Here is a 25,373-nt window from a genome sequence, read left to right as displayed (position 1 = left end):
TATGTATATACTTACCGGTTACCGCATGCTCTCCCCTCCCGGCGCCCAAAATGGAATGGAGTAACTCCGGTCTTTATTGTTGTAACAGTATAAGCGTACTATTGTATAATTGCTTATCGTTTTATAAAATATACTAAAATTAAAATTATAAGCAGAAAATCTTGCATATTATGGACTGATGGAGGACAAATAAGCAAACAATAACAGGATTTTTGCAGAGTATATCATTAATTTATTAATATTTACAGGTACATAATGATACAGATATACCTAGCGGCATGAGCAAATGGAGGAACAAACAAGAACACGGTGTCCTTTATTCAATAATCTTCTTTTTTTTTTTTTGTGTTTTAGTTCACAAAGCGCAATTTGTGACAAATTTTTCATTCGTTTCTTCTCCCGTATCGCGTCACTCTCGTTTTTATTTTTTATATATTTACATTTCACAGGCTTTGGCCCGCTTATCTCCGACGTTGGTAGACACACTTGTTCCGCGCGCACAAAGTTCGCTGAAATCGGCCAAAGTAAAGTCACTCAGTGTATACTACTCGCTTTCACTCACACGATCACCTCTCTCACTCGTTTCCGCTCTCACACGCGCAAGTTTTCTTTTAAATGTATATGTGCATTTTTTTTAACATTTTGCAATGCATATCACGAAAAAACGCATCGTTAAACGCATTTTTTTTTTTATTTGTTTTTGTTTTCTTAGATTTTTTTCTCTTATCGAAGGCGCAATTCTGTTAAGGACCGTCGGTGGAGAGCCGCGTTTCCCACCCTTTTTTTATTGCACTTCTTTAGTTTGGGACATTTTTTCTAAAAAGCACATATTGTAAAAATAAAATTTTTTTCGTAAAACCCAACGGAATATCAAAAAACAATTTAAATAAACTATGTAAACTGCGAGCGGTAAAGAAAAAATAATTGGCTTTGTCAGTTACGTATATACTGATCGAGATCTAGTAAATGCTTCATTTAAGTATCTGCCATCATCGAGACACACACCAGTCAGAGAATTAAAAACAAAAGAAATTTTCCGTTACTTAAAAAGTCGGCAGTTTTAGAACTGTAACTCTACTTTCCCATTGAAACCTTTCAGAAGAAATAATCCACCGACAGTCCGTTAACAAGCCGGCAAATGCGCGTAAATTGCAATTGAATTACATTTTCGGAGTCGTCGGATCACCGACAAATTTCGACAACCGAATGAAAAATATTGCAGCCTTTGAAGGTTGTACAACGCTATACGTTATATACGTTGTACACGGCGAATCGTTCGCGACGAAAATTACACTTAAATAACGAGCATGCATTATGAAAAATTACAATGAATCTTAGTTTTTTTGTCGTACAATTTTTTAACAACTTTTCGTTTAATCAAAATTATTACGCTCGAACGACTCTCTGACCTTTACACCGGCTATATGGCAGTAGGACGTTTTCTCAGTGTACAAAAAAAAAAAAAAACTAAAATCCTGATGCGGTTTTACACAAATAACTCAACTAGTCGTACTGCGGACTATAGGTACAAAAAGAAAGAGTAATAAAAACTTGAAACAGTCCGCTTTATAAGAGTATACGTTAAAAATTCTAGTTGCGACGTTCAAAGAGTCGATCGAGGCGATTAAGTCTACTATGCTATAAAGTACTATTTTTTCGTTATTTTGTCACTTCACCTTCACGGCTTTTACAGCCGATCGCACATCAATCGAGCACAATTAATGTATTGCGCCGGTGTCTTGCACGAAGTGCAAGCTTGTCCTCTTACACTATTCACCTTAACAAGTATTTCGGTATGAATACGTGTTAATTAAAAATTAAAGAAAAATGAACTATACGTAGTAAACAACGTACGCTTGGACATACGTTTAGTCGCGAGAAAGAAGAAAAAAGAGGCAAATATACGAAGAAGAAAATAAAAACAGATAAAATTACTAAAATAATATAAATTGAAAGAGGTAATATAAATAAAAACTAGTCCGTCCAGTTGGCACTTCACTACAACGAAGCTGCGGCTTTACTGGCATTTCAATTCGCTAGATAGATTATTCGTATTCTAGATACAAATTCGCTATTAAAACTTTCAGTTTTGAACAGTATTTTTTCGTTTGTTTTTCTTTTTGCTTTTTTATCCATCGTCATCGTTATAATTCATCATCACAACAGAATCTACTCATTATGATAAAACGAACACTTGACGAACGCCGCGCAATCCGCTCATCTGCGGCTCTTCTTCGTGGCTCTCTCTCTCTCTCTCTCTCTCTCTCTCTCTCTCTCTTTCTCTCTTTACTCTTTTACTTCATATTTACGAAAATAAATCTCGAGAGATATCAACGCCAGCGACAAAGACGAACCGCGATGGGGATTAACCGGGAAATTCGTAGTGTTGATTTCTATGTCATTGACACTTGTCTTTAGATCAGCTATTAAGTTTTTGCGTCTGTAATGAGTGGGTCGAGTTGTCTTCTTGACTTGTTTCATGTTTTATCTATACATAATGTATTCATATATACGATTAGTTCGGCGCAATCATCAAAGGCAAACAAAACTACATGTTTTCCTTTCCCACTGTGTTCCCGATGTCGAGATTCGCAAAAGTAAAAAGTCATCGCCTCCTGTGTGAATATATGCTTACATATAGTGGTACGTGATTGGTGTGTTTTTATATTTAAGTGCCTAAACTTCTTACGCTTACTCCATCACACTCGTCATTTTTTCTTTTTATTTTTTGCATATGCCTTTTAATTCACCAACACTATATGTATTGTAACAAACCCGAAAGATTTTAAGAGTATAATTACGCGTACTTCATTTTTTCAAGTTTTTTTGTGTTTTTATGCAAAATTTGTTACTTAACGTACGTATTTTTATGAAAAAATCATTTTAGAATTACAAATAATTCTATAAAGGTAGTTTAATTGTTTTATCTCCACTGTGAATTGCAAAAACGGCATCTATTCAGCCATCGGTTATACATGAGTTTTTATTTACAGTTTAAAATATTTTTACTCATTGATATTTACCGTTATCAGTGAAAAATGTAATTCAATCACAATGCATTAGTTTTTCTTTTTCAATCTATTTGTAACACTTGAATTGGTATTCACTTATTCATGGATTTATCATTTTTCAATATGTGAATCCGTCTTACGTTGTTTAAATTTCTATTTACAGTGCTTTTTACGATTACTTATAAATATAACAATTCTGTCGCCACTTTAGGCAGAAAATGGGATAATATAACAATGATCGATCAAAAAGGATAATAAAAACGTTGCATTTTTATTTGTATAGGCCTCTAAAAAGAATTATGACTGAAAAGTGTATCATATATGCTTAAACAATATTTATGTTCACGAGATATTAATGAAGATTAATAAAAATTTAAAAAATACAAATTTGTCATTAATAATTTCAAGTTAACATTGACCAAATAACAATGGTCTATGATTTCAATGTAATGAAAAACGATCTTCAAACAATCATGATCTCAGAATAAAATTTCCCTTGAGAATGAAAAACAAGACAAATATTTTTTTTCTATCTAATATTTAGTTTTATTTAGGTTTGTGATAGTCATTTGCAGTCAGTCGAAAAGTCGAAAGTTATAGATAATATTCCTAGCAACCACAAAGAAAAATGATGCACTTGTTTTTTAATTACTTAAAAACGTCAGGCTTTTAAATTGTGTGAATGGTAATCAGTTCTTGATACAAATGACAATAATGTTTGCTTATATACACACGTTTATATTTATACAAACAAATGAATCTATGTACAGAGAAATAAAACATTCGTTTAAGTTTTTAAGATGCTTTCAAAGACATTTGCGTCTTGTAGTTGTTCACTACTTGACCGCAACCTAATACGTAACGCTTTGTTCAGTTGATGGTTGTTTATTTTCTTAATAAAATACGCAGGCTACTTGTAAGTAACATGTATATGGGGCACCTCTGCTATGAAGAATTAATACTCGCAGCAAGTATTAAGACTATCGAGTACAGAAGTCATTTCGCTCGCGTCTTGAAACGAGGAAGAAAATTAGAAATTAGAACAAAAGAAAAAGTTATAATAAATATACCCGGAGACGAACTTAAAAACAAACATTATCAGCTTGTTTTATTTAACAAAACTCTCATTTGGTATTAAACTCTCGGATTTATCGTTAGTTATTTCCGCCATCCCGCACACTCTTAACATAACATCGATCGTTAAGAACGAGCAGAAGAAAAAAAACATTTGCACCTAAAACTTAATGACTTTGTTTCTTTTTCCTTCTTTTACGGTATCTCGCTACTCTTGTGCTCAATTGTACTCACTAACCTCTACTTTATGTATTAGCTTTTTTTCTTTTCTTGTTAAATTACACAACACGAGCATCGTATTTTCACACATCGAAAATAGCGCAGCTATATCAACATAAGGCAAAACTCGTTCCCTTTCATACTCTCACAAAATCTATCTCTCGCTCTCTTATTCTCCTCTAGAAGAGGTAAAGGAATGCACCCGCAAAATATATGCATATGTCGTACGCTTTTCTTATTTGTTTGCTTCTAATTCATACACAACTTTTTCTTTGCAACTTTGCTCTCATCGGTTTAACTCCTATACAACAGAACAACAATAGAGACGGAGCTGGCAGGAGAGACGCAGCACAACTGCACTTGCTTGCTCGGGGCTGACTTTCAGTGCGGGTGGACCTCTGGAGCAAATACATTTATTGCTGATTAGCTCCAGGTACGTCGCCCCTCACTTGACTGACGACCATTTTTTAATCCTAAGTGTGTTTGCTTTTGCTTTGTTTTACTATAACGTCACAGTAACGTTATATGTTTGTAATCTCTTTTTCTCTCTGTCTTTTCTCTGTTTCTCGTCGACGTTCGAACGTTCCGTTTCACGTGTACGTCATTCGATCACCCTAAAAAGACAATTTCCTACTTTAATTCCCTTTTTTTCATATATATATATTTTTTTTTCATGTATTGGTTCACATTTTTACAATTATTAAATCAATTGTCATCGAAGATGGGCATATATCTGATTAAAAAAAACTTTTACGAATTTTTGAATTTTCAAAACAATTAATCAATGAGCATCAAAATATTTTTTAATCGAAACAAATAAAAAGTAAATTTAAATTTATATGTACGTATATACAAAAAACAATTCAAATGAAGAAATTTTATTTACAATTTGTGGATCGCACCGCCCATCTTTGATATTTTAATTTTTAACATGCACAGTTTTGGAAGATAAGGCGATTAGCAAAGTCCTTTACTGTCCGCACTACCAAAAAATCTATTTGTCACGAAATGTTACATAAATTATCTAGTTATTTTCATAAAAAGCTGTGACGAGATGTTTTTGATATTTAGGTAGTAGCGACTTTACTTTTCGAAACATTTGGCATTACTAGTATACTTATAGAGACGAATCAATTCGAAAAAATGTTCTGATTCTAGTAAAAAAAAAAATCACAACGCTTTCCAGAGAATATAAAAAAATGTAATAGAATGATATAATGCGATTAAATAAAAAAGACATAAAAATTTGATTTACCAACTTAAATCAAGTTTTCCCTTATAATTGATTCATCCCTAGTTGATATTTAAAATATATGTTCTTAAGAGTTCACATTGATAGAAATTATAACTTGAAAAAATCTTTGTCACAAGATAAAGTCAACTATGAGAATTTGTACATATGCAGGATGCAGGGATGAACAAATAACTAATAAACTGTTGTTAATAAAAATGATGAATACGCGTTGAAATTAAAACGAGAAGAAAGCAGTACAAAATAGTGTTAATTAAAATTTTCTCTTTCAGTGTTACGAAATATTCTCGGAGACTAAGTACATAAAATAAATAAGTACACGTTGCATAAAAACCTAACAATCGTGAAAAGTCTGTAATTCGAATGCCGAATTCGAAACAAGTTTCTACGCTGTTCTACGCCGTTTGAACTAAAACGCTCAAATTTTTAACTTTCCTAATAAAACAGCTGTATCTTTACCATCATGTTCAGTAATGTATTATGCGATTATTACAACAGCATGGCAAGATTTTACCATTGATTTCGAATTATTGAAGCATCAGTAATTGACTGATACATAAGATAGTAAGAGATATTTAAAACAAAATATTTTAAACTATTTTTAAATAAATACAGACACGTATAAAAAAACTTATAAATTTTATTTATTAACAAAATTAAATGCTATACATGGATAAAAAAAGTTGCTGAGAAAATAAATATTGCTCGTAAAATAATAATTGCGATACTATTTTCTACCCGTGTTATTTATTTTTGTTTATCTATAAGTAAATAAATTACCAAATCAATGAGAATATTTATGTATTTTGCAAAAGCCTATAGAATAGTATCACAAAATTACATTATAATTTTTTGTATACGTACACGTTGTTTATTTGTAACAAAGAAAACTACTTTTTCTTATAAACGTTGACCACTTCACTTTTGCAAAATTTTACATTTCCCCAAATATAATAGTCAAATATTATACTCTTTACCGAAAAATGATCACGTCAAGCTAATTTTTTTAAAAGTTTGATGTTAATGTGAACAAAAAGTAAAAGGATTCTTTAACAATTAAGATTACATAAGATCACTTTATACAAATACAGACATACTATCAGTCAATTACTGCAACATTTTCTCCTATAAAAACATTTTCATGTTTGCTATCCTTCAAAATGAAGGATTAATAACTTCGTCTATTTACAAGCTAACAATATTCTTAAGAAAAGTATAAAAAAATAAATATACATCTCGTACAAAAACGAATCTATTTACAAAGTCTGCTCTCTCTTTTCCTTATTGCGCGAGCGTCTCGATAAAACAGAAACTAGTGTACCTTAACAACTTGGCCATTCATAGCGTTATTTTTAATTTTTTGTTTATATTATTTTTTGTTTGTTTTAGGAGAAAAATTTCGGAGACGAACCGTAGCTCGTAGGTACAAATTTCCTCGTCAGTCCCTCGACGGCTTCACCCGAATCCGTTTTAACATTGACGGCTTCGTAATATCGGTCCGGCTATTAACACACAAATAAATAACTCGATTAAAATTTGAATTGTTTTTTCAAACTACGTCGTCGCGATTTCGGGAGAAGAAGATCGAGAAGTAGAAGCGCATTTAAGCCACGTTTTTCTCTTCCCTTACTTTCCTCACACGAATCAAACTATTCGACTATTTTTCGAATCAGCTAAATTATACAGTTCTTTCTAGCTTAAGAGTATGTGAAAGCCTTTTTCTTGTGTCAGCTCAAAGTTTTAAAATATTTTCAAAGTTTTTTGCAAGCCCATATAGCTTTACTTATTTGATGATACAAGATAAGGCATTCACAACCTCTAGAAAATAAAAATAAAATAATATTTCTACTACAAACATCAAAAGAAAAACTTAGATAGCGTGCGGGATCAGTAAAATATACGAGAAACTTATAAAAAATAACGAAAGAAGCGGCCCTCTACGATTTTGATGCACAAAAATACAAGGCACAATAGAAACTATTTTTATATATACATTGCACAGTCGACATCAGAAACGATCAAGACCTACGACAATGCAATTCAGATTTCAAGAAATCATGCAGGAAACCAATATCTTAAAATCTTGAAGAAAATAAATTTTTTCTGAAGTACTACGGTCATACACAAACTAATAAAAAAATAACTACTCAAAGAAGAAATCGACGTGCAGACACTACCGAGTAATTGGCGATAGGAAAGTTTAGGCGTCGTTTATTTGGAATTAAATTATGTTTTTTTAGTTTTTTAAAACTCAGCCTATCGTTTTCATTAATGTAATAATATTAAGTGTACTAATAATAAAATATGAACTAAATTACATTTTTTTACAAAGTTTTATATTATTATCACATTTTTTTGTAACATAAACATCTTAGTCGCCGTTATTTGTTACTCTTTATAACTTTCGACGACTATAAATATATGTATATGGATTTTTTCAACTACCAACATGCATTCTAAGATAAAACGGAAAACTAACGTTCCCGTTTGACGCAAATTGATTACGTTGTCTAATTTTATTTTCTTTTGTCAAATAAAATCGTAAAACTATAAAGTCCATAACCGATTTTGTTTAAACTAACATGAAACATAATTAAAAATCAGTAATTTGTACATAATAGTAAAATAAAAACGTATATAAAGGCATACTTAAAATTTTACTCACGCATTCACACATACTAAGCTCATACATTAAAAACAAATATTTCAAGTCTTTTCTTGTAGAAAGCACTTTTTTCATAGAAATATTAAGTTAAATATCCACGAACGTTCTGATTTGAACCGGAAAAAATCGATTTCAGAAATATGTGTATATAATTCTATAACAGTGCAAATCACAGTCAATAAAGTAAAATCCTAGCAACAATTTGTAAGACAAGAATTTTAACGAGTATTCAATAAAAGTGTTGAAATAGAATTTTTTAAAATTCATTTAAATATCTGATTAACAATGCGGGAAAAGAAGAAATTATAACTAGTAAATTATGTATATAGGTACACTATTCTATGTGAGGTTTAATAGAACAAACGCCCTGCGTTTGTCGTGAATAACCGGAATGGGATATAAAAATAATTGAAAGTATCAATAAATTAGTATAGTGTCCCAATATTCGACCGTTTGATAACGAGTATAAACATTTATATTACAATTTAAACAATTTTTCATTTATATATATATATATATATATATATATATATATATAATATAAAATATTATTATATTTAAAATTGTTAATCCAAGATTAAAATGATCATTTATTGGAACACGTGACTTAGTAACGTGAAATTCAACGATATTTTAAATCGTTAAAATAAGAAACAAAACAGAAATCGCATAATTACGGAGGATGAATCTACTATTGGCGATAACTTTCTAATTTTTTGCGTATTTCGACCCGATTTCGTTTATTTTTGCGTGTTCTTTTCTTTTGATTTTTGGCCAAATCTGTTAGGGACTCGACAAACTCGACGTCTTGAGGACACAGCAAACATGATGAATGCTACCTGATTTATATTAAAGGTGACATATGGTCCCATCATTTATTACTTCATTTATTTAAGTTGCGCGCGTTGAGGATTTCCAGCAATCATTCAGCTGGTATTGTTGTATGAAGATAATTTATTACAGCTAAGTCATTAATTGTATACTACATTTTTCTCTTCTTTCTCTTTAAATAATAAACTGAAACGCCAATGAAATTTGGCGTTACAACTTTTTGTAAATTTTTGAATCGATTGTAAATTTTTGCTGATTACTCATTTTTCATTAGAAATATTTCATAGAAATTCCTGATTTACTGTGTAGTATGCTCAAAAAGTACGTGAGAAAAATATCAATTTTTCAAGATTTTAAGCTTATCTTTCATTATTTTATGATAAAGTACTCTTGAAGTGGAAAAAAATCAGTCGCTCACAGGCACAAACAAACTAAATAAATAACAACAAGTCGGGCTAGTGTTCTACGGCGTCTAAGAGTAAACGCAAAGATATAAAAAACTAATAATAGTAATAATAAATAAAATATAAAATAATAATAATAACGATAAAAACCAGAAAATAGAAAATAGGAAATAAATTCATACTAGTGATACATCTACGACTAAAAGAGAGAGAGGCTAGGCTTGGCATTCTGCATGTCACTACTGAAAGATATATACGATTGAGTAGCTCTGTCTAAGGGAGTATTTCATATGCTTTTCATTAAAAACTATATTATGCTACTTTTAAATAACATAATACATTATTTTATAGTAATTGCAGTATGCAGACTAATATTATCTTTAAAGTAGCTGTTTTTTTTCTTTTTGTAAGCAACAAAAATATATAGATATCAGTAACTATTCATATCAACAATCAACTTATATGAATTTTTGTTACTGCTTATAGTCAGTGCTTATAATATAGTACACTGCTTATATTTAAGTCTATTATCAGTTTGTACTTAATGCTATTATGTTGTCATCTCATGAATAACACTTAAATTAACAAAAAAAACTGCTATACTACTGCATACTTAGAAGATCCGGTGTTGCCCCGACTTGGCAAATTCAATGAAATACTCCAATAGTTCGAGCTTCTGATCGACAGAAGAAAAACACAAAAAAAGAAATAGTACTAGTTTTGAACTCTCGCATGTATAAAAAGATACTATATGTATAAATCTAATATAATAGTAATAAATTGTCTTAATAATCATCGTCAACTCTTATTCGGGTGGTGGAGGTGGCGGTGGTGAGGAACTGGGCGGAGGACCGCTCGGGAGCGGCGGTGGCGGTGGCTGCAGAGCAGCTGCAACAGTTGGGTCAATGATAAAGTTATCTGAATCTGTCCCGAGTCTCTGCTGCTGCTGCTGCTGCCTGCTACTAGGAGGAAATGACGGCGGAGGGACACTCGTGTCGATCTGTCCATCCGCCGTCATCATCATGCCAGCCGTGCTTTGTGGGTACATGGCCGCGACATACTCTTGTTGCCTCTGATACTGATAGTACATGGCATGGTCGAACATGCCGGGAGCCGTATACCCGAAGACCGGCGGTACCTGCATGGCTGGTGGATAATTGGTAAAAAAAGGGTGGGGAGGAGGACGGGGATGGCGTAAGAAGGCTGGCGATGGCGGCGACTGGCGCTGCTGCTGATAAGGTCGGTAGCTTGCCTCGCGCATCTGCTGTAGCGAGTAGCGCTGATACGGATACTGGGGAAGCCGGGGTCCGGCCCCTCTTCCGCCTCCACGTACCTTGTCTGTGCTTCCTGGACCGTAAGAGTTATGCCGGCCGTTTTGTCGCTCGTTCGGACGTTGTTGCATCTGCATCGGCTGCTGTTTCTTGGCCGGTGGCGCTCCAATAGGTGATTCCGTCACTTCACGTTCGCGCTTTCTACTGCTGTTTTCTTGTAGATCGCTTGTGCTCCTGGCCAGAGCGTCAGTCCGGATCTTGATCTTGAGTGGAGCCTGTTGGGGCAACATGTTTTGCGACTGCATCTGCGGTTGCTGCTGAGAGACCTCGTTGACCTTCAACCGCTCTTTCGGTATCTTAATCTTGAGGCTACTGCTGGTTGTTGAGGAGGACGAGGTGCCAATAGAGTCACAGCTCAGATTGAGTTTGTCCTTGGGTATAGTGATTTTGATGGGTACGGCGCCGAGCGAAGGATTCCCGCTCGTTGCACTGCCGTTGCCCTCTTCAGTCTTATTGTCTTTCTCCCTGTCACTCTTATCACGATGATGCTTCTCCTTCTCCTTGTCTTTGTCCTTGTGCTTGTGCTTGTGTTTGTCTTTTGACTTGTCCTTCTCCTTGTGTTTGTGCTTCTTTTCTTTTTTTTTCTTCTCGCTCTTGCTACGATGCTCAGACTTCTTCTCCTCCTGCGTCGCCGGCGCCGTGCTAACCGCTGGTGCAGACTCTACGGGGACGATCGGCGCTGTCGCGGTTGTCACAGGAATGTCGACCATGCACTGAACAGGGCCAGTCAGGTCACTCATGTCTACGGTCGACGGTAGAGGAAGCTCGGGAAGTACTTGTTGCTGCTGCTGCTGCTGTAGTTGTGTTTGTAGCGATGATTTGTCATCATCACGAGTCTGCTGATGCTGATCATGAAGCAGAGAGGGCATAAGTGTTAGAGGCTCTTGCAACAGGGCGTTGATGCTTTGCGCCGATTTAAGTGGAGAAAAGCTTTCCTGCCTTATCTCCAGTACCTTGTCTTGGAGCGACAAGAAGTCGCTCATTTTAGGTTCTGGTTTCATGAACATAAAGTCTGAGGGCATTTCAGTACTAAGAAGTTCATCTGGCAACTCTGAATTGAAACGAAAGCTGGATGGATCTATCGTCGAGTATTCTTTTGCGGAGACTCCATCAAGGCCATTATTCAAACCGTGATGCTGTTGTTGCGGCTTGTGCCTCTGATTGGACATTAGCATCTGGTCTGTATTCTCAAATGACTTTACCAGTTCTGGCGGTGGCTTGACATCGGTGACACTCTTGTTATCTTTGGCGGGTTGCATGAGATCAGGCAACCCGGATGACTGTTCATTCAAATCGAAACTCGAAATGAACCTGCGCGAGTGCGCCTCGAGCATCTGCAGTTGCTGCTTCGATTCTTGATCTAGACTGACGGTATCGGCATTATTTTGTGTACGATGTTGCTTTTGCAAGGAGGTAGACATTGTATTGACGCTGTTCGATAGCCTCTGTGACTTGAGATGCGGCAGTTCCGGTGTCAGCTGCATGGCGTTAGGACTGGTGAAAGACGGCAAGTCCTGCTTTGGCACAGCCGGTGAGCTCCTCTGTTTTTGTTTGAGTGCTCGCGAGTGAGAGGATTCTCTCGAACTTGCAGGCGTTGGAGTCGGCGTCTTCTCGGGGCTAAAAAGCGATCTGTGTTTTGTGAGTGGCGGAGGCGGATTTTGCAAACCGGTATTGTCGGAATCTCCAACTGGTGCAGTCAGATACCCTCTTGGCTTCTTTTCCGTCTTAATGTCATCAAGATTGTTAATAAGACCTAACGAGGATGCTGAGGATGAGCTACCATTTTTTACTGGTAGATTGCTGTTGCTGCTGCTGCTCTTAGAGACCGACATGGACTTTTGGGAGATCTGAGAAGCTGAAACAGGAGCGCTGGGCGACTTCTCTATGCTAAACGCAGTTTGGCCGAGGTTTAACATCTTGGACTCCGATGACTGCGTAGAATTGGCATTAGGCAACGGCTTTTCCGGCTGATGTCCATACTTGGACGGATGATGCGATTGTTTAAGCATCATCGCCGCATACTCCTCTTTTTGTACCTCCGCTCTTGGCTTCACAGGAGGCAGCGGCTTCTCTATGAGTTTACGCACTTCCTCGCTTCGTTGCTCAAAAATATCCGGCTTCTTTGAAGACGAGGCCGAGGACGATCTCGACGTCGCAGACGCCGAATCAGGGTACTTAGAGTAAGGCTTTGCATCCTTCTGCTGCTGTGACTGCTGAGGTTTGCTGTTGTGCCTCAAGTCATTTCCACGACCATCGTGGGGCTTGTGCACACTGTTGCTTAATTTTTCGGGTGGGTGGACGGTAGACGAGTCTTGAGAGATGTTGTTGAGGGCAGATTCGAGTGAGTTGTCAAGGCTATGATGCGAGAAGACGGTTCCACCGCTTGTGTTACTTGACGAGTTGTACTCCCTAGGAATTCTTTGTCGGTCCCTGTTAGGATCACGAGGTTGACTGCTGCCACTACTACCGCTTGTAGAATGCCTCTGCTGCATTATTTGTGAGGAGGATTTGACATCTTGTCGTGAACTATGGTGGTGGTTGTGGTGCACATTTTGTTTAATGCTGCTCGAGGAGGACGATGAGCTTGAATGCTTACTAGGCACGTTAGCAGATGAACTTTGCTTGTGGTGGTGCGAATGGTGTTTGCTGGGATCCGCGTTGAGCGAGGTATTCGACGAAGAGTGTGAGGCAGCAGATGTTTTCTCGCGCTCGCGTTCCGCCCGCTCTTTTTTCTCGCGATACTCCCGGTAGTCAACGGATGAGCGACCTGACATTGACGAACTGGGCCTTTTGCTAGCATCGGTCTCCGATTTGACATCGGGATGGAACGGTCGACTTGATTGGAAGGAGAGGCTACCATCAGCATTTGCCGGAGATTGCACTTTACGTGGTTCAGCATCCTGAACGATTAAAATTTCGTGTTAGCAAAGGTACTTCGAAAAAAATAAATGATGAATTCAATTTATAAATGTGAAATAATACTTACAAATGGTGAATTGGAGAGCGCTGGGTGATTCATATTGGGGCTTTGGTTTGCCGATATACTCCGGATTTTGCGCTTCAGCCTTGAAGGACACTTATCGAATATGTGCAAAAATTCTCCAGTGAGTTGTCCCAATAATTCGGACGTCACTGACTTGTCGACATACCAGAACCAGTATTTCCCTTCATTACTTTGAGGTATCTATGAAAAAATGAAAAAGTAATGAATGCTGTTCGTTATCTTTTTCGTTAAATCTGCTTGGCGTGCATACTTACTTCCCAGTTTGACCATTTACACGCTAAGTGTATACAGAAACATGCTACGACGGTCGGTTTATATTGAAGACACATTGTCGTCAAATGCAAACTGAAAGAAAAAAAATATTTTTATTTAAGTTTGTTATCAACATGATGGAGAATTAATGATTTCATTGATAAATATTTGTAATTTTATTGCAAAAAAAAATTTGAAAATGTAGTTGTAACTAATTTGTACATATGAAATTGATTCATTCTATACTTGTGCGTTTGAAAGTAAATATATTCAAGTTTAAATGTTAAGAAGTTCTATATTTTTCAAACTTTGGACCTTTAGGATTTCAAATTTTTTTCTGCGATGCTAATGAAAAATTATTTCGGAAGTATAAGAGAATGCATATTACTGCAACAAAGTTCATTCTTAAAACATGGTTGATTACATAGAAGTTAATGAGAAAGATGATAAAGAATTTCAGATTTGTTAAAGAAGACTTCTTTTGCAAATATAATTTGTACAACCATTATATATTTTTTTATAGCTCCTGCCTGCCTTAAGTTCACCATATCACGGTCACATATAGGTGTGACATAAACGTGGACTTAAGTCACACAGTGCTATAGAGACATTGACAACATAGGTATAGATGTATTTTGTTACAAGTAAATACTTTTCTTGATTATAGTATTAGTGCAACGAAATAAATATGACTAATACAGATTGATTCACCACTAACTTTAAAATTAGATAAATAAATATATAAAAGAATAAATAAAAATAAAAAAATAACATTAAAATTGCACCCATATAATAAAACGTTCATTTTTTTCAAATAATGATTTACCTTATTTTAAATCTTTCTGCATTGATTTTTTTGGGGTTTATAAATAAAACTTCGGATCGCGTTCAGTACGTTCTCTTTTAAGCCAAGCATTATCGCAACTATTAACATGCAATATTCTTTTCTACAATAGGCGGGTTCTCCACAAGAATGTGAAGCATTTCTTGTACAAAGAAAGTTAAACGAAGAACTTATTTTAAACTGTTCATATGTAATGAAAAAAAAAAAAAAAAAAAAAAAAAAACAATTGGGGTAAAGAGGACAGAATATTGCATGAAATTGTCGGAATTTTTAGCTTGGAAATAGATTACAGCGGGCATCTTATATGATCTGAAGACCGCTTAGAGTAAAATTTATTAGGATAGAATGTCTAGCCACCTGTTAGATGCCATGAAGTATGATGTCTGGGCTAAGTCCTTGCTTGCTGAAAAAAAAAAAGTCGTTAAATAAAGCCTGCAACATTAGTCAACAACATTTATATGACAATACAGTATTTAAAAAATACTTTTTGAACACTGCGTTGCGCATATGTTTTGAACACTTGCTATATAAAATCTAATAGTTGTTATGTATTTTCCTTTTGAAAAGGTATTTGCATAGCATGCATTCAAACAGTACAATTATTTAAACATGGTTGTAAATACTGATAAATTAATTAAAACAGAGAGAATATACCTTTCACTAGGTGACAACACCTAACAACATGTGTGTGCGGATGGTCAATAGCAACGTCAAACCCTAGAGTTTGCAGCAAAACATTTTCATTGAATACCAAGTCTTGAGCTTGTTCCAAATATTGCTGAAAATTAAAATATTAAGTAACAACTTGATTCATAGAAAAAATTGTTTAACTTAAAAGATAAAAAATGTATCTTACCTCAGACTTTGTGTCAAGAGGGGGTGTATCTCTGTGAAGGCACATATGTGCCACTTTGATGACATGTTCTAACTTTCTTGGTTGCTCCTCCACCTTTGCTGCAAGAAACAGAGCTGCCGCTGCTATCGAGTTCCTGTGGAACTGCGATAACGAGTGGAAAACGTAGAAGCGGTGCATATATACAATCGCTGTATTGATACATAGTTGCGATCTGCATATATATATATATATTCTAGTTAAGGAAAATTTCTGAATTGTTGACATAAAAATAATGATCATGATAAAATGTGCATATAGAATATGAAAAATTCATATAGGAGTGTTCGGGGTGGGATCACCCGCTCACATTTCATCATTTGAAGAAAGTTGGAACCAAAATTAAAGTTAAAAATAAAGATTTTGGAAATTAAAATATGATTTTCAGGCTTGGTTGTAAAAACTTTCAATCCATCTTCAAACTGTTAAAATAAAAGCATTCAATATCTAGCTAATAATTTTGAGTGAAATAAGAAATTTATAAACAATATTTTCTCTACATTGAAAAGACAAAACAACCAACAACAGACATAATACAAATAAATTTATAAATCTTGCAATCTTTGCCATCCGACTGTTAATCAGTTAAAATTTCCACTTATCTACACCTGAAAACACTGATAAGAATCAAGCAGCATATCCTTAGTCATCGGAATAATCAGAATTGGGATTCCTAATAGCATTGAAACAACAACCTTTGTTGATGTATAGATTTAGAAACTAGTATAACTTGTTTGTGATTCTCTACAATTTGAAAACAATGAACATTCAACGTATCAACTTTTTACATCAATTCTATCAGATTTCTGTTAGTAATAAATATTGTTGAAGAAAATGTAAGTAATATGATTAAACGTAATGAGTAGGGTAAACATTATAATATACGGCAATATAAACAAAGCTAAGAAGACTAGATGCCAAGATAGCTTAGAAAATCACTTTCCTCGTCCACAAAATAAGGCATGCCGATTTGCTCAAAACTTAGACAACAAGTGAAACAACGCCTCTTGCTTCTTTACCATATAAACCTGCAAAATATTATCCTAACATCCAAAAAACCATGCACTCGAATCAATGCAGCCATACTCAGCATTCGCAATACTTGCATTCATATCAAGCATCCCTGCATAGCATTAGTTTCTAAATCATCTGCAAGCACGAAATTTCGAACAAATAACAGGCAAGAAAGAATCCAGGAGGAAACCGTCAGCGGAGCCTTGCGCTCGTGGCTGACCTGCTTTGCCGTCCTCCTTAGCCAGCCTGAGTCACACGGCCGCGGAGAGAGAGAGAGAGAGAGAGAGAGAGAGAGGGAGCGAGAGCCAGAGAGAAACGGCTTCGCGGAGGTTACGTGGCCTCCGCCCTGGCATCGCGCCCTCGTACCCTGGGTTCCCCGCATACCACGAGGACGAAACGCTTGTCATTGCAGCGCACAATGCAATCCCGAACACCCGCGTCGGTGCAGACATTCTCGAAGCCACGCGATCTGTTGGAAGTGAGCAAGACAGAGAGAGAGAGAGAGAGAGAGAGAGAGAGAGAGAGAGAGAGAGAGAGAGAGAGAGAACACGGGGACGCGTGACCTCAGCTCTCCCAGCGTTCGGCAACGTGCTTGGGACGCACGTGAAAGCCGATGCGTCCTGGTGAACCAGGAGCGCCCGAGGAAGCTTGAAATAAGGAGAAAATGCGAGCGGCGGAGCTGTGGAAAGGAGAAGGGCGAGGTGAAAATCATGTGAAACGCTGCGTGCGTGCGTGCAGGGCACGCGCGCGCACGAGCAATTTGCTTGTGTGTGAATAAAAGGATACACGACGAGCCGTTGTCCCATGTCCTGGATGAAATTGGCCGCTTGCTGGCGGTAGCTCAACTCCTTATCGGCGTCGATACCGCATTTTCTGCTCGGGGTATTTGCAAGCTGTTCCTTCGTGAAGTACCATTTTTCGTCAGTCGCCATTTATATGTACACAGCACTGCTGCGACTGCGGCGGCTAGCAGGCGGCGGGCGGCAGCTAACTCGGCTGCGGCACACTTCACGCCGTTTGCACTGCTACACGAACACGACGACGCACACAACAACATATATATCGTGCCGCGCGAGACTGTTCGATTCGATATACGGCGAGGGCACACTCACTGCTTTGTTTTCACTTGTAGCTATGTCTATAGCTATATGCACAGGCACTGACGCGAGGCCGACTGGAGACAGCTTCAGGGGGCACGAACTGCAGCTGGATAAAGCCTCATGCGCTCTTGCTTCCGGTCAGTCAAGGTTTGGCGAGCTACGGCGACGATGCGAGCGCTGACTGTGGAGTGTGGACTGAGCCTACACGCTGATGCTGCCAATTCAATGCCGCCGCCGCCGCTGCTGCTGCTGCTGCTGCTGCTGTTCACCGCCGCTCAATGTGGCGCTGCTGATAGGGATGTTTACGAATCTCTGGCTCGGCTGGGCTCGGCTGCTTCTGCTGCTGTGAATACGGGACAGGTTAGATTCCTTTGTTTGTATGCGGGCCTGTGGGGGAGAGGGTCGGTGGGTGGAGAACATGGGTACTTCCCCGGCTGTCGCTCAGGTATAAGGCTTAATTTTGGAAAGCTGCGACGATGCGAGGGGGTGGTTCTGAAAATTGGAAGTGGCCGCAGCTTCGAGAGATCGACGAGACCGTCGGTCTACCGCGGAATTCGATTGTTTGCGAGGGATGACTTTGCACTCTATGAGAATTTGCTTTTTTTTCACCCTTGATGCAGGATTTTATACTTTACAATAAATCGATGCTCAAATGAAAGGAAAACGCTTTCTAAAATCATGGAATTAGTCTGCCTGTACTCGCTTATCATGCCTACGAACATAAATATTGTTTTTCGGTACACTATTATTCCTTGCGCGGTTTTTCATTCTTATCCTAGACTATGAATGCCGTTTATATGAGTATTTTTAACGCCCTTTGATAGAGCTCGGTGAAATTTCAGATTTTAATTAAATCGTTTATTCATCGGCGCGCATTACCGAAGTTTCTTTAACCGCGTTTAAAAATGCTTCACAAACCTCGAGTAACCGGTAGGCATCACCTCCGCGAGTGTGTGAAAACTAAATGTTTCCGGCTTGACACGATACGCGAACACGAGTCAGTGCTTATCACTGGGGAAACACAAACACGAATTAAGCACGATTCGGCTGCTCTGATGTATCGGCAAGCCGATCCTCTCACTTGCGTGACAAGTGCACAACTGAACTTTGTAAGCCCGACGTTGAGCGAGCGACTGAGCCAGCACCGGCAGAGAACTGACGCAGTCGAAGCGACTACACGTTTGCGTGAAAATAGCTACATCGGTTCGTTTACTGCAAACCGAGGAAAATTTTTCCCTACGCTAAGGGATTACGCCGCTTATATATATTGCCCGCAATAAAGGTCCCGCCGGCGGCCGCCGAGCGGGCGGGGCGGCGCGCGGCCGAATGTACCGTCGCGCCTCTGCGCGCCAGGAGACACGTGCAGTTAGCGTCGGATTTTAAGTTTATGCGGGGAATCGGGGCAGATGACCGCGTCGGGACAGGGTTTTTCAAGAATAGCTAGGTAGGTATATACTTTTACGACTTGGGGAGACGGCGGCTTTTAGCCGAAATTTTGGTTTTCGCATACGTATACAGTTACACGCGCATCGGCATATCTGACTCATACGGCGCATCTGTTACACTGCATGGGCACTCGATAATATTGACGCGACTTTGGCTTGTTTACCGAAAAATTCGACTGACATTGCTCGTGTTTTGAAACGACGCGCCGCTCGTTCGTGAAATGCCCCAAGGATAGATAAGATCATTCAGAACTATACTAGTATATACTTATGCTTTGTTTGTTTTCGAAAGTTTCATTCAAAAAGTTCGAATGCTCGTAAGAAACGTGCAGCTCAAGAGAGTGGATTCATTCATAGCAAAAGACTTAAAACAATCTTAATTTACTCATTGCCCGTCGCGAAACAAAGAAAAAAGAAACTTAAATATTTCGACTACTTGTCGTCTTTGGTTTTAAAGGATAGTGAAGCATTTTTGTTGTTATTATAAATTGTGTGACAAATTGAATAATAAAATGTGTAAAACAAACATTCATTTTTTTCTCATAGAATAATATATTTATTTCGAGAATATTGTTTCATAAACAAAATCAATTAGTAATGATGAATTAAGACACCTTAAAAATGGCTGAAAACAGTTTGAAGTGAAAAATATAACAAATTATTCATACATTTTGATGATAATTTTTCTTGTACACATTGTACATAATAATAATAATAATAATAATAATAATAATATTTGATATACACGGCCTGTCTGAAAAGCATCTTATATAGTTTTGAGTACTATGATGGTGCGCTGACGGCGCTATAGGTGCGGGTGTCATCGTCGTCAAACCGCCTAGATGCTTTTCAGATGGGCTTCGTATACAGCGTAAAATATACAGCGTAATATGATTAAAAAAAATCTCATTTATTCAAAATACAAGTCGAGCTTTGGACTGAGTATACAATGTAAATGGGAAAAGACTAGTGCGTTATATAACGACAAATGCTGTAAACCACGAGTGAACAACAAAATATAAAAATATCTATTCGTCGTCCTTTCTACTGAAAAAAGCCAGTATAGAAGCACATGACGTATATCCAGAGAAAAATCATGAAAAATTAAAATAATAAAAGTCCCGTGTCAAAGATCATGAATACATCGATAATTGTGTATGCGTTATAAACGTGTAAAAAAATCTTCGAAATTTCACCGAAGCACTTCAGTTGTCGCAATAGTAAAAAAAAAAGATCTTCCTTTCGTCGAGCGTGTATCGATTCGAGTCCTCGGCTCCGCATAATAATCTCGCACCCCCGAAAACCTATATACGTAACAGCATCGCCCCCGTCGTACGAGAGAGTCGCCCGTAAAAACTGCACGGTTATATACACACAAACACAATGGGAAAAATTTCACGTTACGGAACATTGCGTCATGTATTGGGTGGACGCGGGACGTCGTAGCGTCGACATAACCGCAAAGAAAGAGAGAAGCCAAGAGAACTCGTGCTTTGCTCACCAGCAGCATCACACTCCGCACTGCAGAGCACGTCAAGAGCAGCGTGTGCGCGATCACGTCTCACGCCCGATATCGTATAGTTATTATTGTCGCAGAGCCATAACGGATTATATTATGCGAACGCTTAATAGGTTATGAATATTATTATTACTGCGGGTAAGAGAAAAACCTCGTCGTGTGTTTGTGCAGCAGGAAACAACACCACGGCGTCCTCTCGCGCTGCCAAAGGTACGACCGAGCCACTCACGGCGCAGCTAGCTACCTACGCACGCACGCAACCACGTACACACCGATGCTTGGGCTGCGTTGTTGGGCTTACGTGGTGCGCGCTTGTATAGTTGTGTGTGGGGGAACGTCACGAGAGGGACGCGCCTGCGCGTTGAGCACCGCCGCGAGGGTGCAGGAACGCGAAGTATTGCGATGTGTATGTGTTATATATAAATGCACGACGTAGGCCGAATGTGGAGCAAGTACGGAAATAATTTCGGGAGATACGCTCAATGGGGACGACTTTCTTTTTCCCCCCTATCCACATGCGCTGATTGTATTTTGTGCGAGCTGAGAAGATTTCGGAGCAAGAGTCGTCGTTGCTCCGAAATGACTCGAGCTCGCGATCGACATCTTTTTTCTGCTCTCCCGATGTGCGTGCAATCGCATACCTAATCATTATCGGAGTTTTCGACCTCCGACTCGTTGCGGCTTGAAAAGTCGCTCGAGGCTGCAGGCATTTAAGAGAATCCGTGGGCGTCGACCTTACCTTCCATCGGAATAACTATAAAGCCCGTACGTTATCATGCTCGCACCTAAGACGCGGAATGCAGAAAAAGTCCCCGAATCCACGCACGACGACCAAAGCCATGGCACCAGAGAGCCCTATCCCCGCGAACCGAGGTACCCATGTGGAAACGCGTTTACACGCGTATAGGACACGTATAGGTACAACCTGTATTATATTACAGCAACAAACAACAATAAGGGAAAAGCCGTCGCGTAAAATCGTGAGAGCGCGCTGCAGTCTGCGAGAATTCGCTCGCGCACGTTATCCGCGGCACTGTGCTCCAATCTCTCGCGGCGAGAAGGTCTCCCTCTCTGCACGTTATACGAGATAGGATTCGGACGAACGAGGTATATAGCCTACCTATATAACACAGCCTTGCGAGTGAGTGCGACGTTGTACTTATAAGTATATACGCTTATAGAGAAAAAGGGGAAAAGCCAAAACCTGCCGCGGAAGCGCGCGTAGTGTTTTCTCTCTCTCTCTCTCTCTCTCGCTCTCGCTCTCGCTCTCTTTCTCTCTCGCTCGCAAAATTTGCGCTTACGTACTCTCTCTCTCTCCGGCACCTCTTTTTCTTTCTCTCTGTCACTGTCTGTCTCTCTGTGCGTGTACCCCGGGGGAGAAGCTGCGACAGCCGAAGATTGTGTCTGGACTGTGAAGGTGAGCGAGTAGTCGGGCGTCGATCGTCAGCTACTCTCGGTTATCATTATTATCGGGCGGCTCTGCGCTGCTCTTCCGCTGCTCACCCTCCTGAGCTGTCTGCTGCTGCTGCAACTGCTACTCGTGCTGGATTTTTTGACGCGCAACGCGGGCTTGCTCTGCTGTTGTGCGCGAAAACAAATTGACGGGACGACGGCGAGCTACGACAACGCACACGACGCACCGCGCAAAATGGCCGAGGCCTGGCCTGTCGCCTTCATCCACACCGCGGCTGTCAAGTTGGCGATTGGATTTCGAGTTGTTTTCGCCGAAAGGACTGGATTTCGCCGGGAATGAGCGTCGATGATTTTTCCTGCTACACTGCTGTCGAATTTTTGCCCGAGAGAGCGAGTTAAAAGTCGAATGGGATGCTGTTTTGATCGGTCGTCTCGGTGTCGCCATTTTGCGCGGTAATTTTGAATTTCGGGTCCAGTCGTTGCCGACAATTCGTTAGTCGGGCGTCAATGGTCGACGTCATGTCCCACACCGTTCGTATTGTGGCTATTTGACAGGCAAATTTTTTTTTCCAGGTAGGACATGTTTCGAGTCCCCAAGGCCACAATGCCTGCTCCAACTGTGTCAGCGCTGAATGCATCTGCAAAGCAATCAAAAGAGCAACGCCACTGTGCTTATTCATTGTATCGATGTACCCGACCGTTGCTGGACTCTTACTCGTACTGTTTGAGGCATATTTTAGAAGACAGCAATGCCCCATTCAAGCCGTGCAGCTTTATATACAATGTTAATGGACGCAAGTGTCAGCACCCAGCACCTAAGCTGGAAAGAAGAGATGTTTCGTGAGTATAATTAAAATGAAATGCTTCAGCGTTTGCTCATTGAACCTCGTGTTTTTGACAATTTGAATTATTTTATTTTTTATTAGCTACTGTGCGGAACACGCAAGAAGAGCTCAAAGTGTTAGAAATAAATCTAATACCAAACATTCTTTGCCAGAAAGTGCTGAAACTTTGATACTTGGTCTAAGACATTATGTAAAACCGACAGATCCAAATGTGAAACCAGAAGATGTCAAAGAAGAAAAAGTTAAGATTTTAAAACCATTTGGTATGTAGTTTTTGTATTTATTGTGGCTTTATTTATTCTTTTTTAAACTTTTACTCAAATATTTTATCCTACTTGTAGCTGAAATTGATTCGTATAGAGTAAATGCAAAAGGACCTGATATTCTGGATTATGCCAGTTCTTCAGATAGTGACGTTGAACCCACTTTAATTAGTGACACCGTAAGAGGAACATATCTAGAAGACAGTGATAATGAAAGCTTACATAGTCCTGAAGAAGATCCATTGAGGTAATTTTTATGCAATCATAGCTATAGTTTTACTGGCTTGAATCGTGTGAAAATAAACTTGTAAACTTTACTCAACATGTCACTGCTCTGTAAAAATTATTTGGTACAGAATATGATAGAGCATACAAAGTCAAATAAACACTATCATGAAATTGAAATTTTTCCAGGCATGCTGGAGTATATACAGCGGAAGAAGTTGTTTATATCGCCAGAGAAAAGCTAATGAGGCTACAGTCACTATATATCGATCAATTTAAAAGGCTGCAATACACTTTAAGGGAAAAAAGACGAAAATATTTGCACGCCTTAAAAAAAGAAAAAGAAACGTTGTGTAAGTAATGAATGAATACGAAAATTTGAAAATAACAAATTCTACTAATTAATGATTTACTATCTTTACGATGTTTTACAGGCAGTATTCACGCTCAAGTGAAGGACTCGGCGAAGGAAAAGAAAATTTATGAAAAACTGAAAGCTTTAAATAGCTATCACAGGCGAAGTGGCGTGGAAGCTATTCTTTATAAAAAATCTATAGAACGGCGAGCACAAGTAACAGAGGGCCCAGCGCAAAAGCCTCCTAGCATGCAAAAGTGTATTTTTACCGAAGGCGGAGTTAAGTGTGGAGAAAGAACGTTACCTTCTTCAAAATACTGTCGTAAGCATATACTTAAGGACCAGAACCAAGTATTGTTTAAAGCCTGTGGAGCAATAGAAGCTGATATGCAATGTCACGAACCGGTGCCTGTGATCTTTGATACGAATTGTGTTTTTCACGCTCAAGTACCAAAAGAAATAAAATTGGAGCCCATGAAGGTAAGATAATATATTACAAGCACGTTATTGTAATGTTCAACTAACTATATCAAGTTTAATTTATCCATAGGTAAAAGAGGAGAAACCAGAAGAGAAGCCACCATCACTACCACCACTAGTCCCAATTGATCCGACGCAAGAAAAAGCAGCAATGGAAATCGACGTTGTAGGTGATAGTATGGAAATCGATCCCGATGACGACATGGCAGGCATAATGCGTGAAATGAACGATGTCGTGAATAAAACTTCTACGTTCAACGAGAGTATTGCTAGTGAGACAAGCACGGACACAGCTTTTAGTCTATCGGCGCAAGTAAACGATAAGGATGATCTAGTAACAAAATGAGCATAATTTTCCAGTGCACACATTAGTAATCGCTCAGATGTACAAATGTTAAATAATTTCATTTTTAACCAAAAATCATGTAACATTAAAATTCGCCTTCGTATCATTATTTATTTTTATTATATTAAAATAGATTATTTGTACATTTTTCAACTAATGATTACGAAATGTATATAACTTGTTGAATAATTTTATAAAGAAAATACGTTAACTTAAAACTGCTCGCATTATTAAATTTCCTTACCTGAATTATTATCATTGCGTAGGCAAAATAAATTGAGAAAACACTTTTTTAGTAGAATACATCATCATACGTTTATTAGCACCCCTTAAAATACAAATCACTTTATTTTCTGCGATGTGGCATTTTTGTATATAATTATAGATATATATTGTTGTATCTATGGAGAGCGTATCCTCGCAGAATCGAACATTAAATACTTGCACGATTCTAACATATAAATCGTTGCATTCGATAGTAACTTGAAAATCATCGTAAAAGTTGAATTTCAAGTTACTATTTTAATCTGTAAAGTTTACAATTTTTCATTCTTATTGTATTTACTGCATCCTATATCTCGTATGGGGA

The 25,373-nt window shown here is 38.2% G+C and overlaps 2 protein-coding genes across 12 annotated transcripts; one reads left to right on the top strand and one right to left on the bottom strand.

Annotated features, from left to right (window-relative positions):
- Positions 1-209: 209 nt before the first annotated feature.
- Positions 210-22,507, bottom strand: LOC100119802 (cyclin-T). 8 transcript variants are annotated; one of them, XM_016984093.3, is made up of 9 exons: positions 17,580-18,236; positions 15,744-15,954; positions 15,542-15,665; positions 15,245-15,290; positions 14,046-14,136; positions 13,774-13,971; positions 10,790-13,687; positions 6,968-7,058; positions 210-4,918 (listed from the first exon to the last, which is right to left on the bottom strand). In XM_016984093.3, the coding sequence occupies exons 1-9, from the start codon at positions 17,723-17,725 to the stop codon at positions 4,914-4,916; spliced, it is 3,810 nt and encodes a 1,269-aa protein (XP_016839582.1). In that variant the 5' UTR covers positions 17,726-18,236; the 3' UTR covers positions 210-4,913. The 8 variants fall into 8 exon arrangements, with proteins under 8 accessions (XP_016839582.1, XP_016839583.1, XP_032453311.1 ...); XM_032597419.1 differs by lacking the exon at positions 210-4,918 and adding an exon at positions 22,163-22,507 and having other exon boundaries at positions 5,605-7,058; positions 17,580-18,233; XM_032597418.1 differs by lacking the exon at positions 210-4,918 and adding an exon at positions 22,163-22,505 and having other exon boundaries at positions 5,605-7,058.
- LOC100119740 (KAT8 regulatory NSL complex subunit 2) lies at positions 18,034-25,002 on the top strand. Of its 4 annotated transcripts, none has more exons than XM_032597432.1 (7): positions 18,034-18,253; positions 22,844-23,110; positions 23,197-23,378; positions 23,457-23,625; positions 23,793-23,956; positions 24,038-24,438; positions 24,509-25,002. In XM_032597432.1, the coding sequence occupies exons 2-7, from the start codon at positions 22,851-22,853 to the stop codon at positions 24,782-24,784; spliced, it is 1,452 nt and encodes a 483-aa protein (XP_032453323.1). In that variant the 5' UTR covers positions 18,034-18,253; positions 22,844-22,850; the 3' UTR covers positions 24,785-25,002. The 4 variants fall into 4 exon arrangements, with proteins under 4 accessions (XP_032453323.1, XP_008216441.1, XP_032453324.1 ...); XM_008218219.4 differs by lacking the exon at positions 18,034-18,253 and adding an exon at positions 21,856-21,964; XM_032597433.1 differs by lacking the exon at positions 18,034-18,253 and adding an exon at positions 21,887-21,998.
- Positions 25,003-25,373: the final 371 nt, after the last annotated feature.

Source organism: Nasonia vitripennis, chromosome 2, assembly GCF_009193385.2.
Source record: "Nasonia vitripennis strain AsymCx chromosome 2, Nvit_psr_1.1, whole genome shotgun sequence".
Lineage (NCBI taxonomy): Eukaryota > Metazoa > Arthropoda > Insecta > Hymenoptera > Pteromalidae > Nasonia > Nasonia vitripennis.
This window is presented reverse-complemented; position numbering and strand designations above follow the sequence as displayed.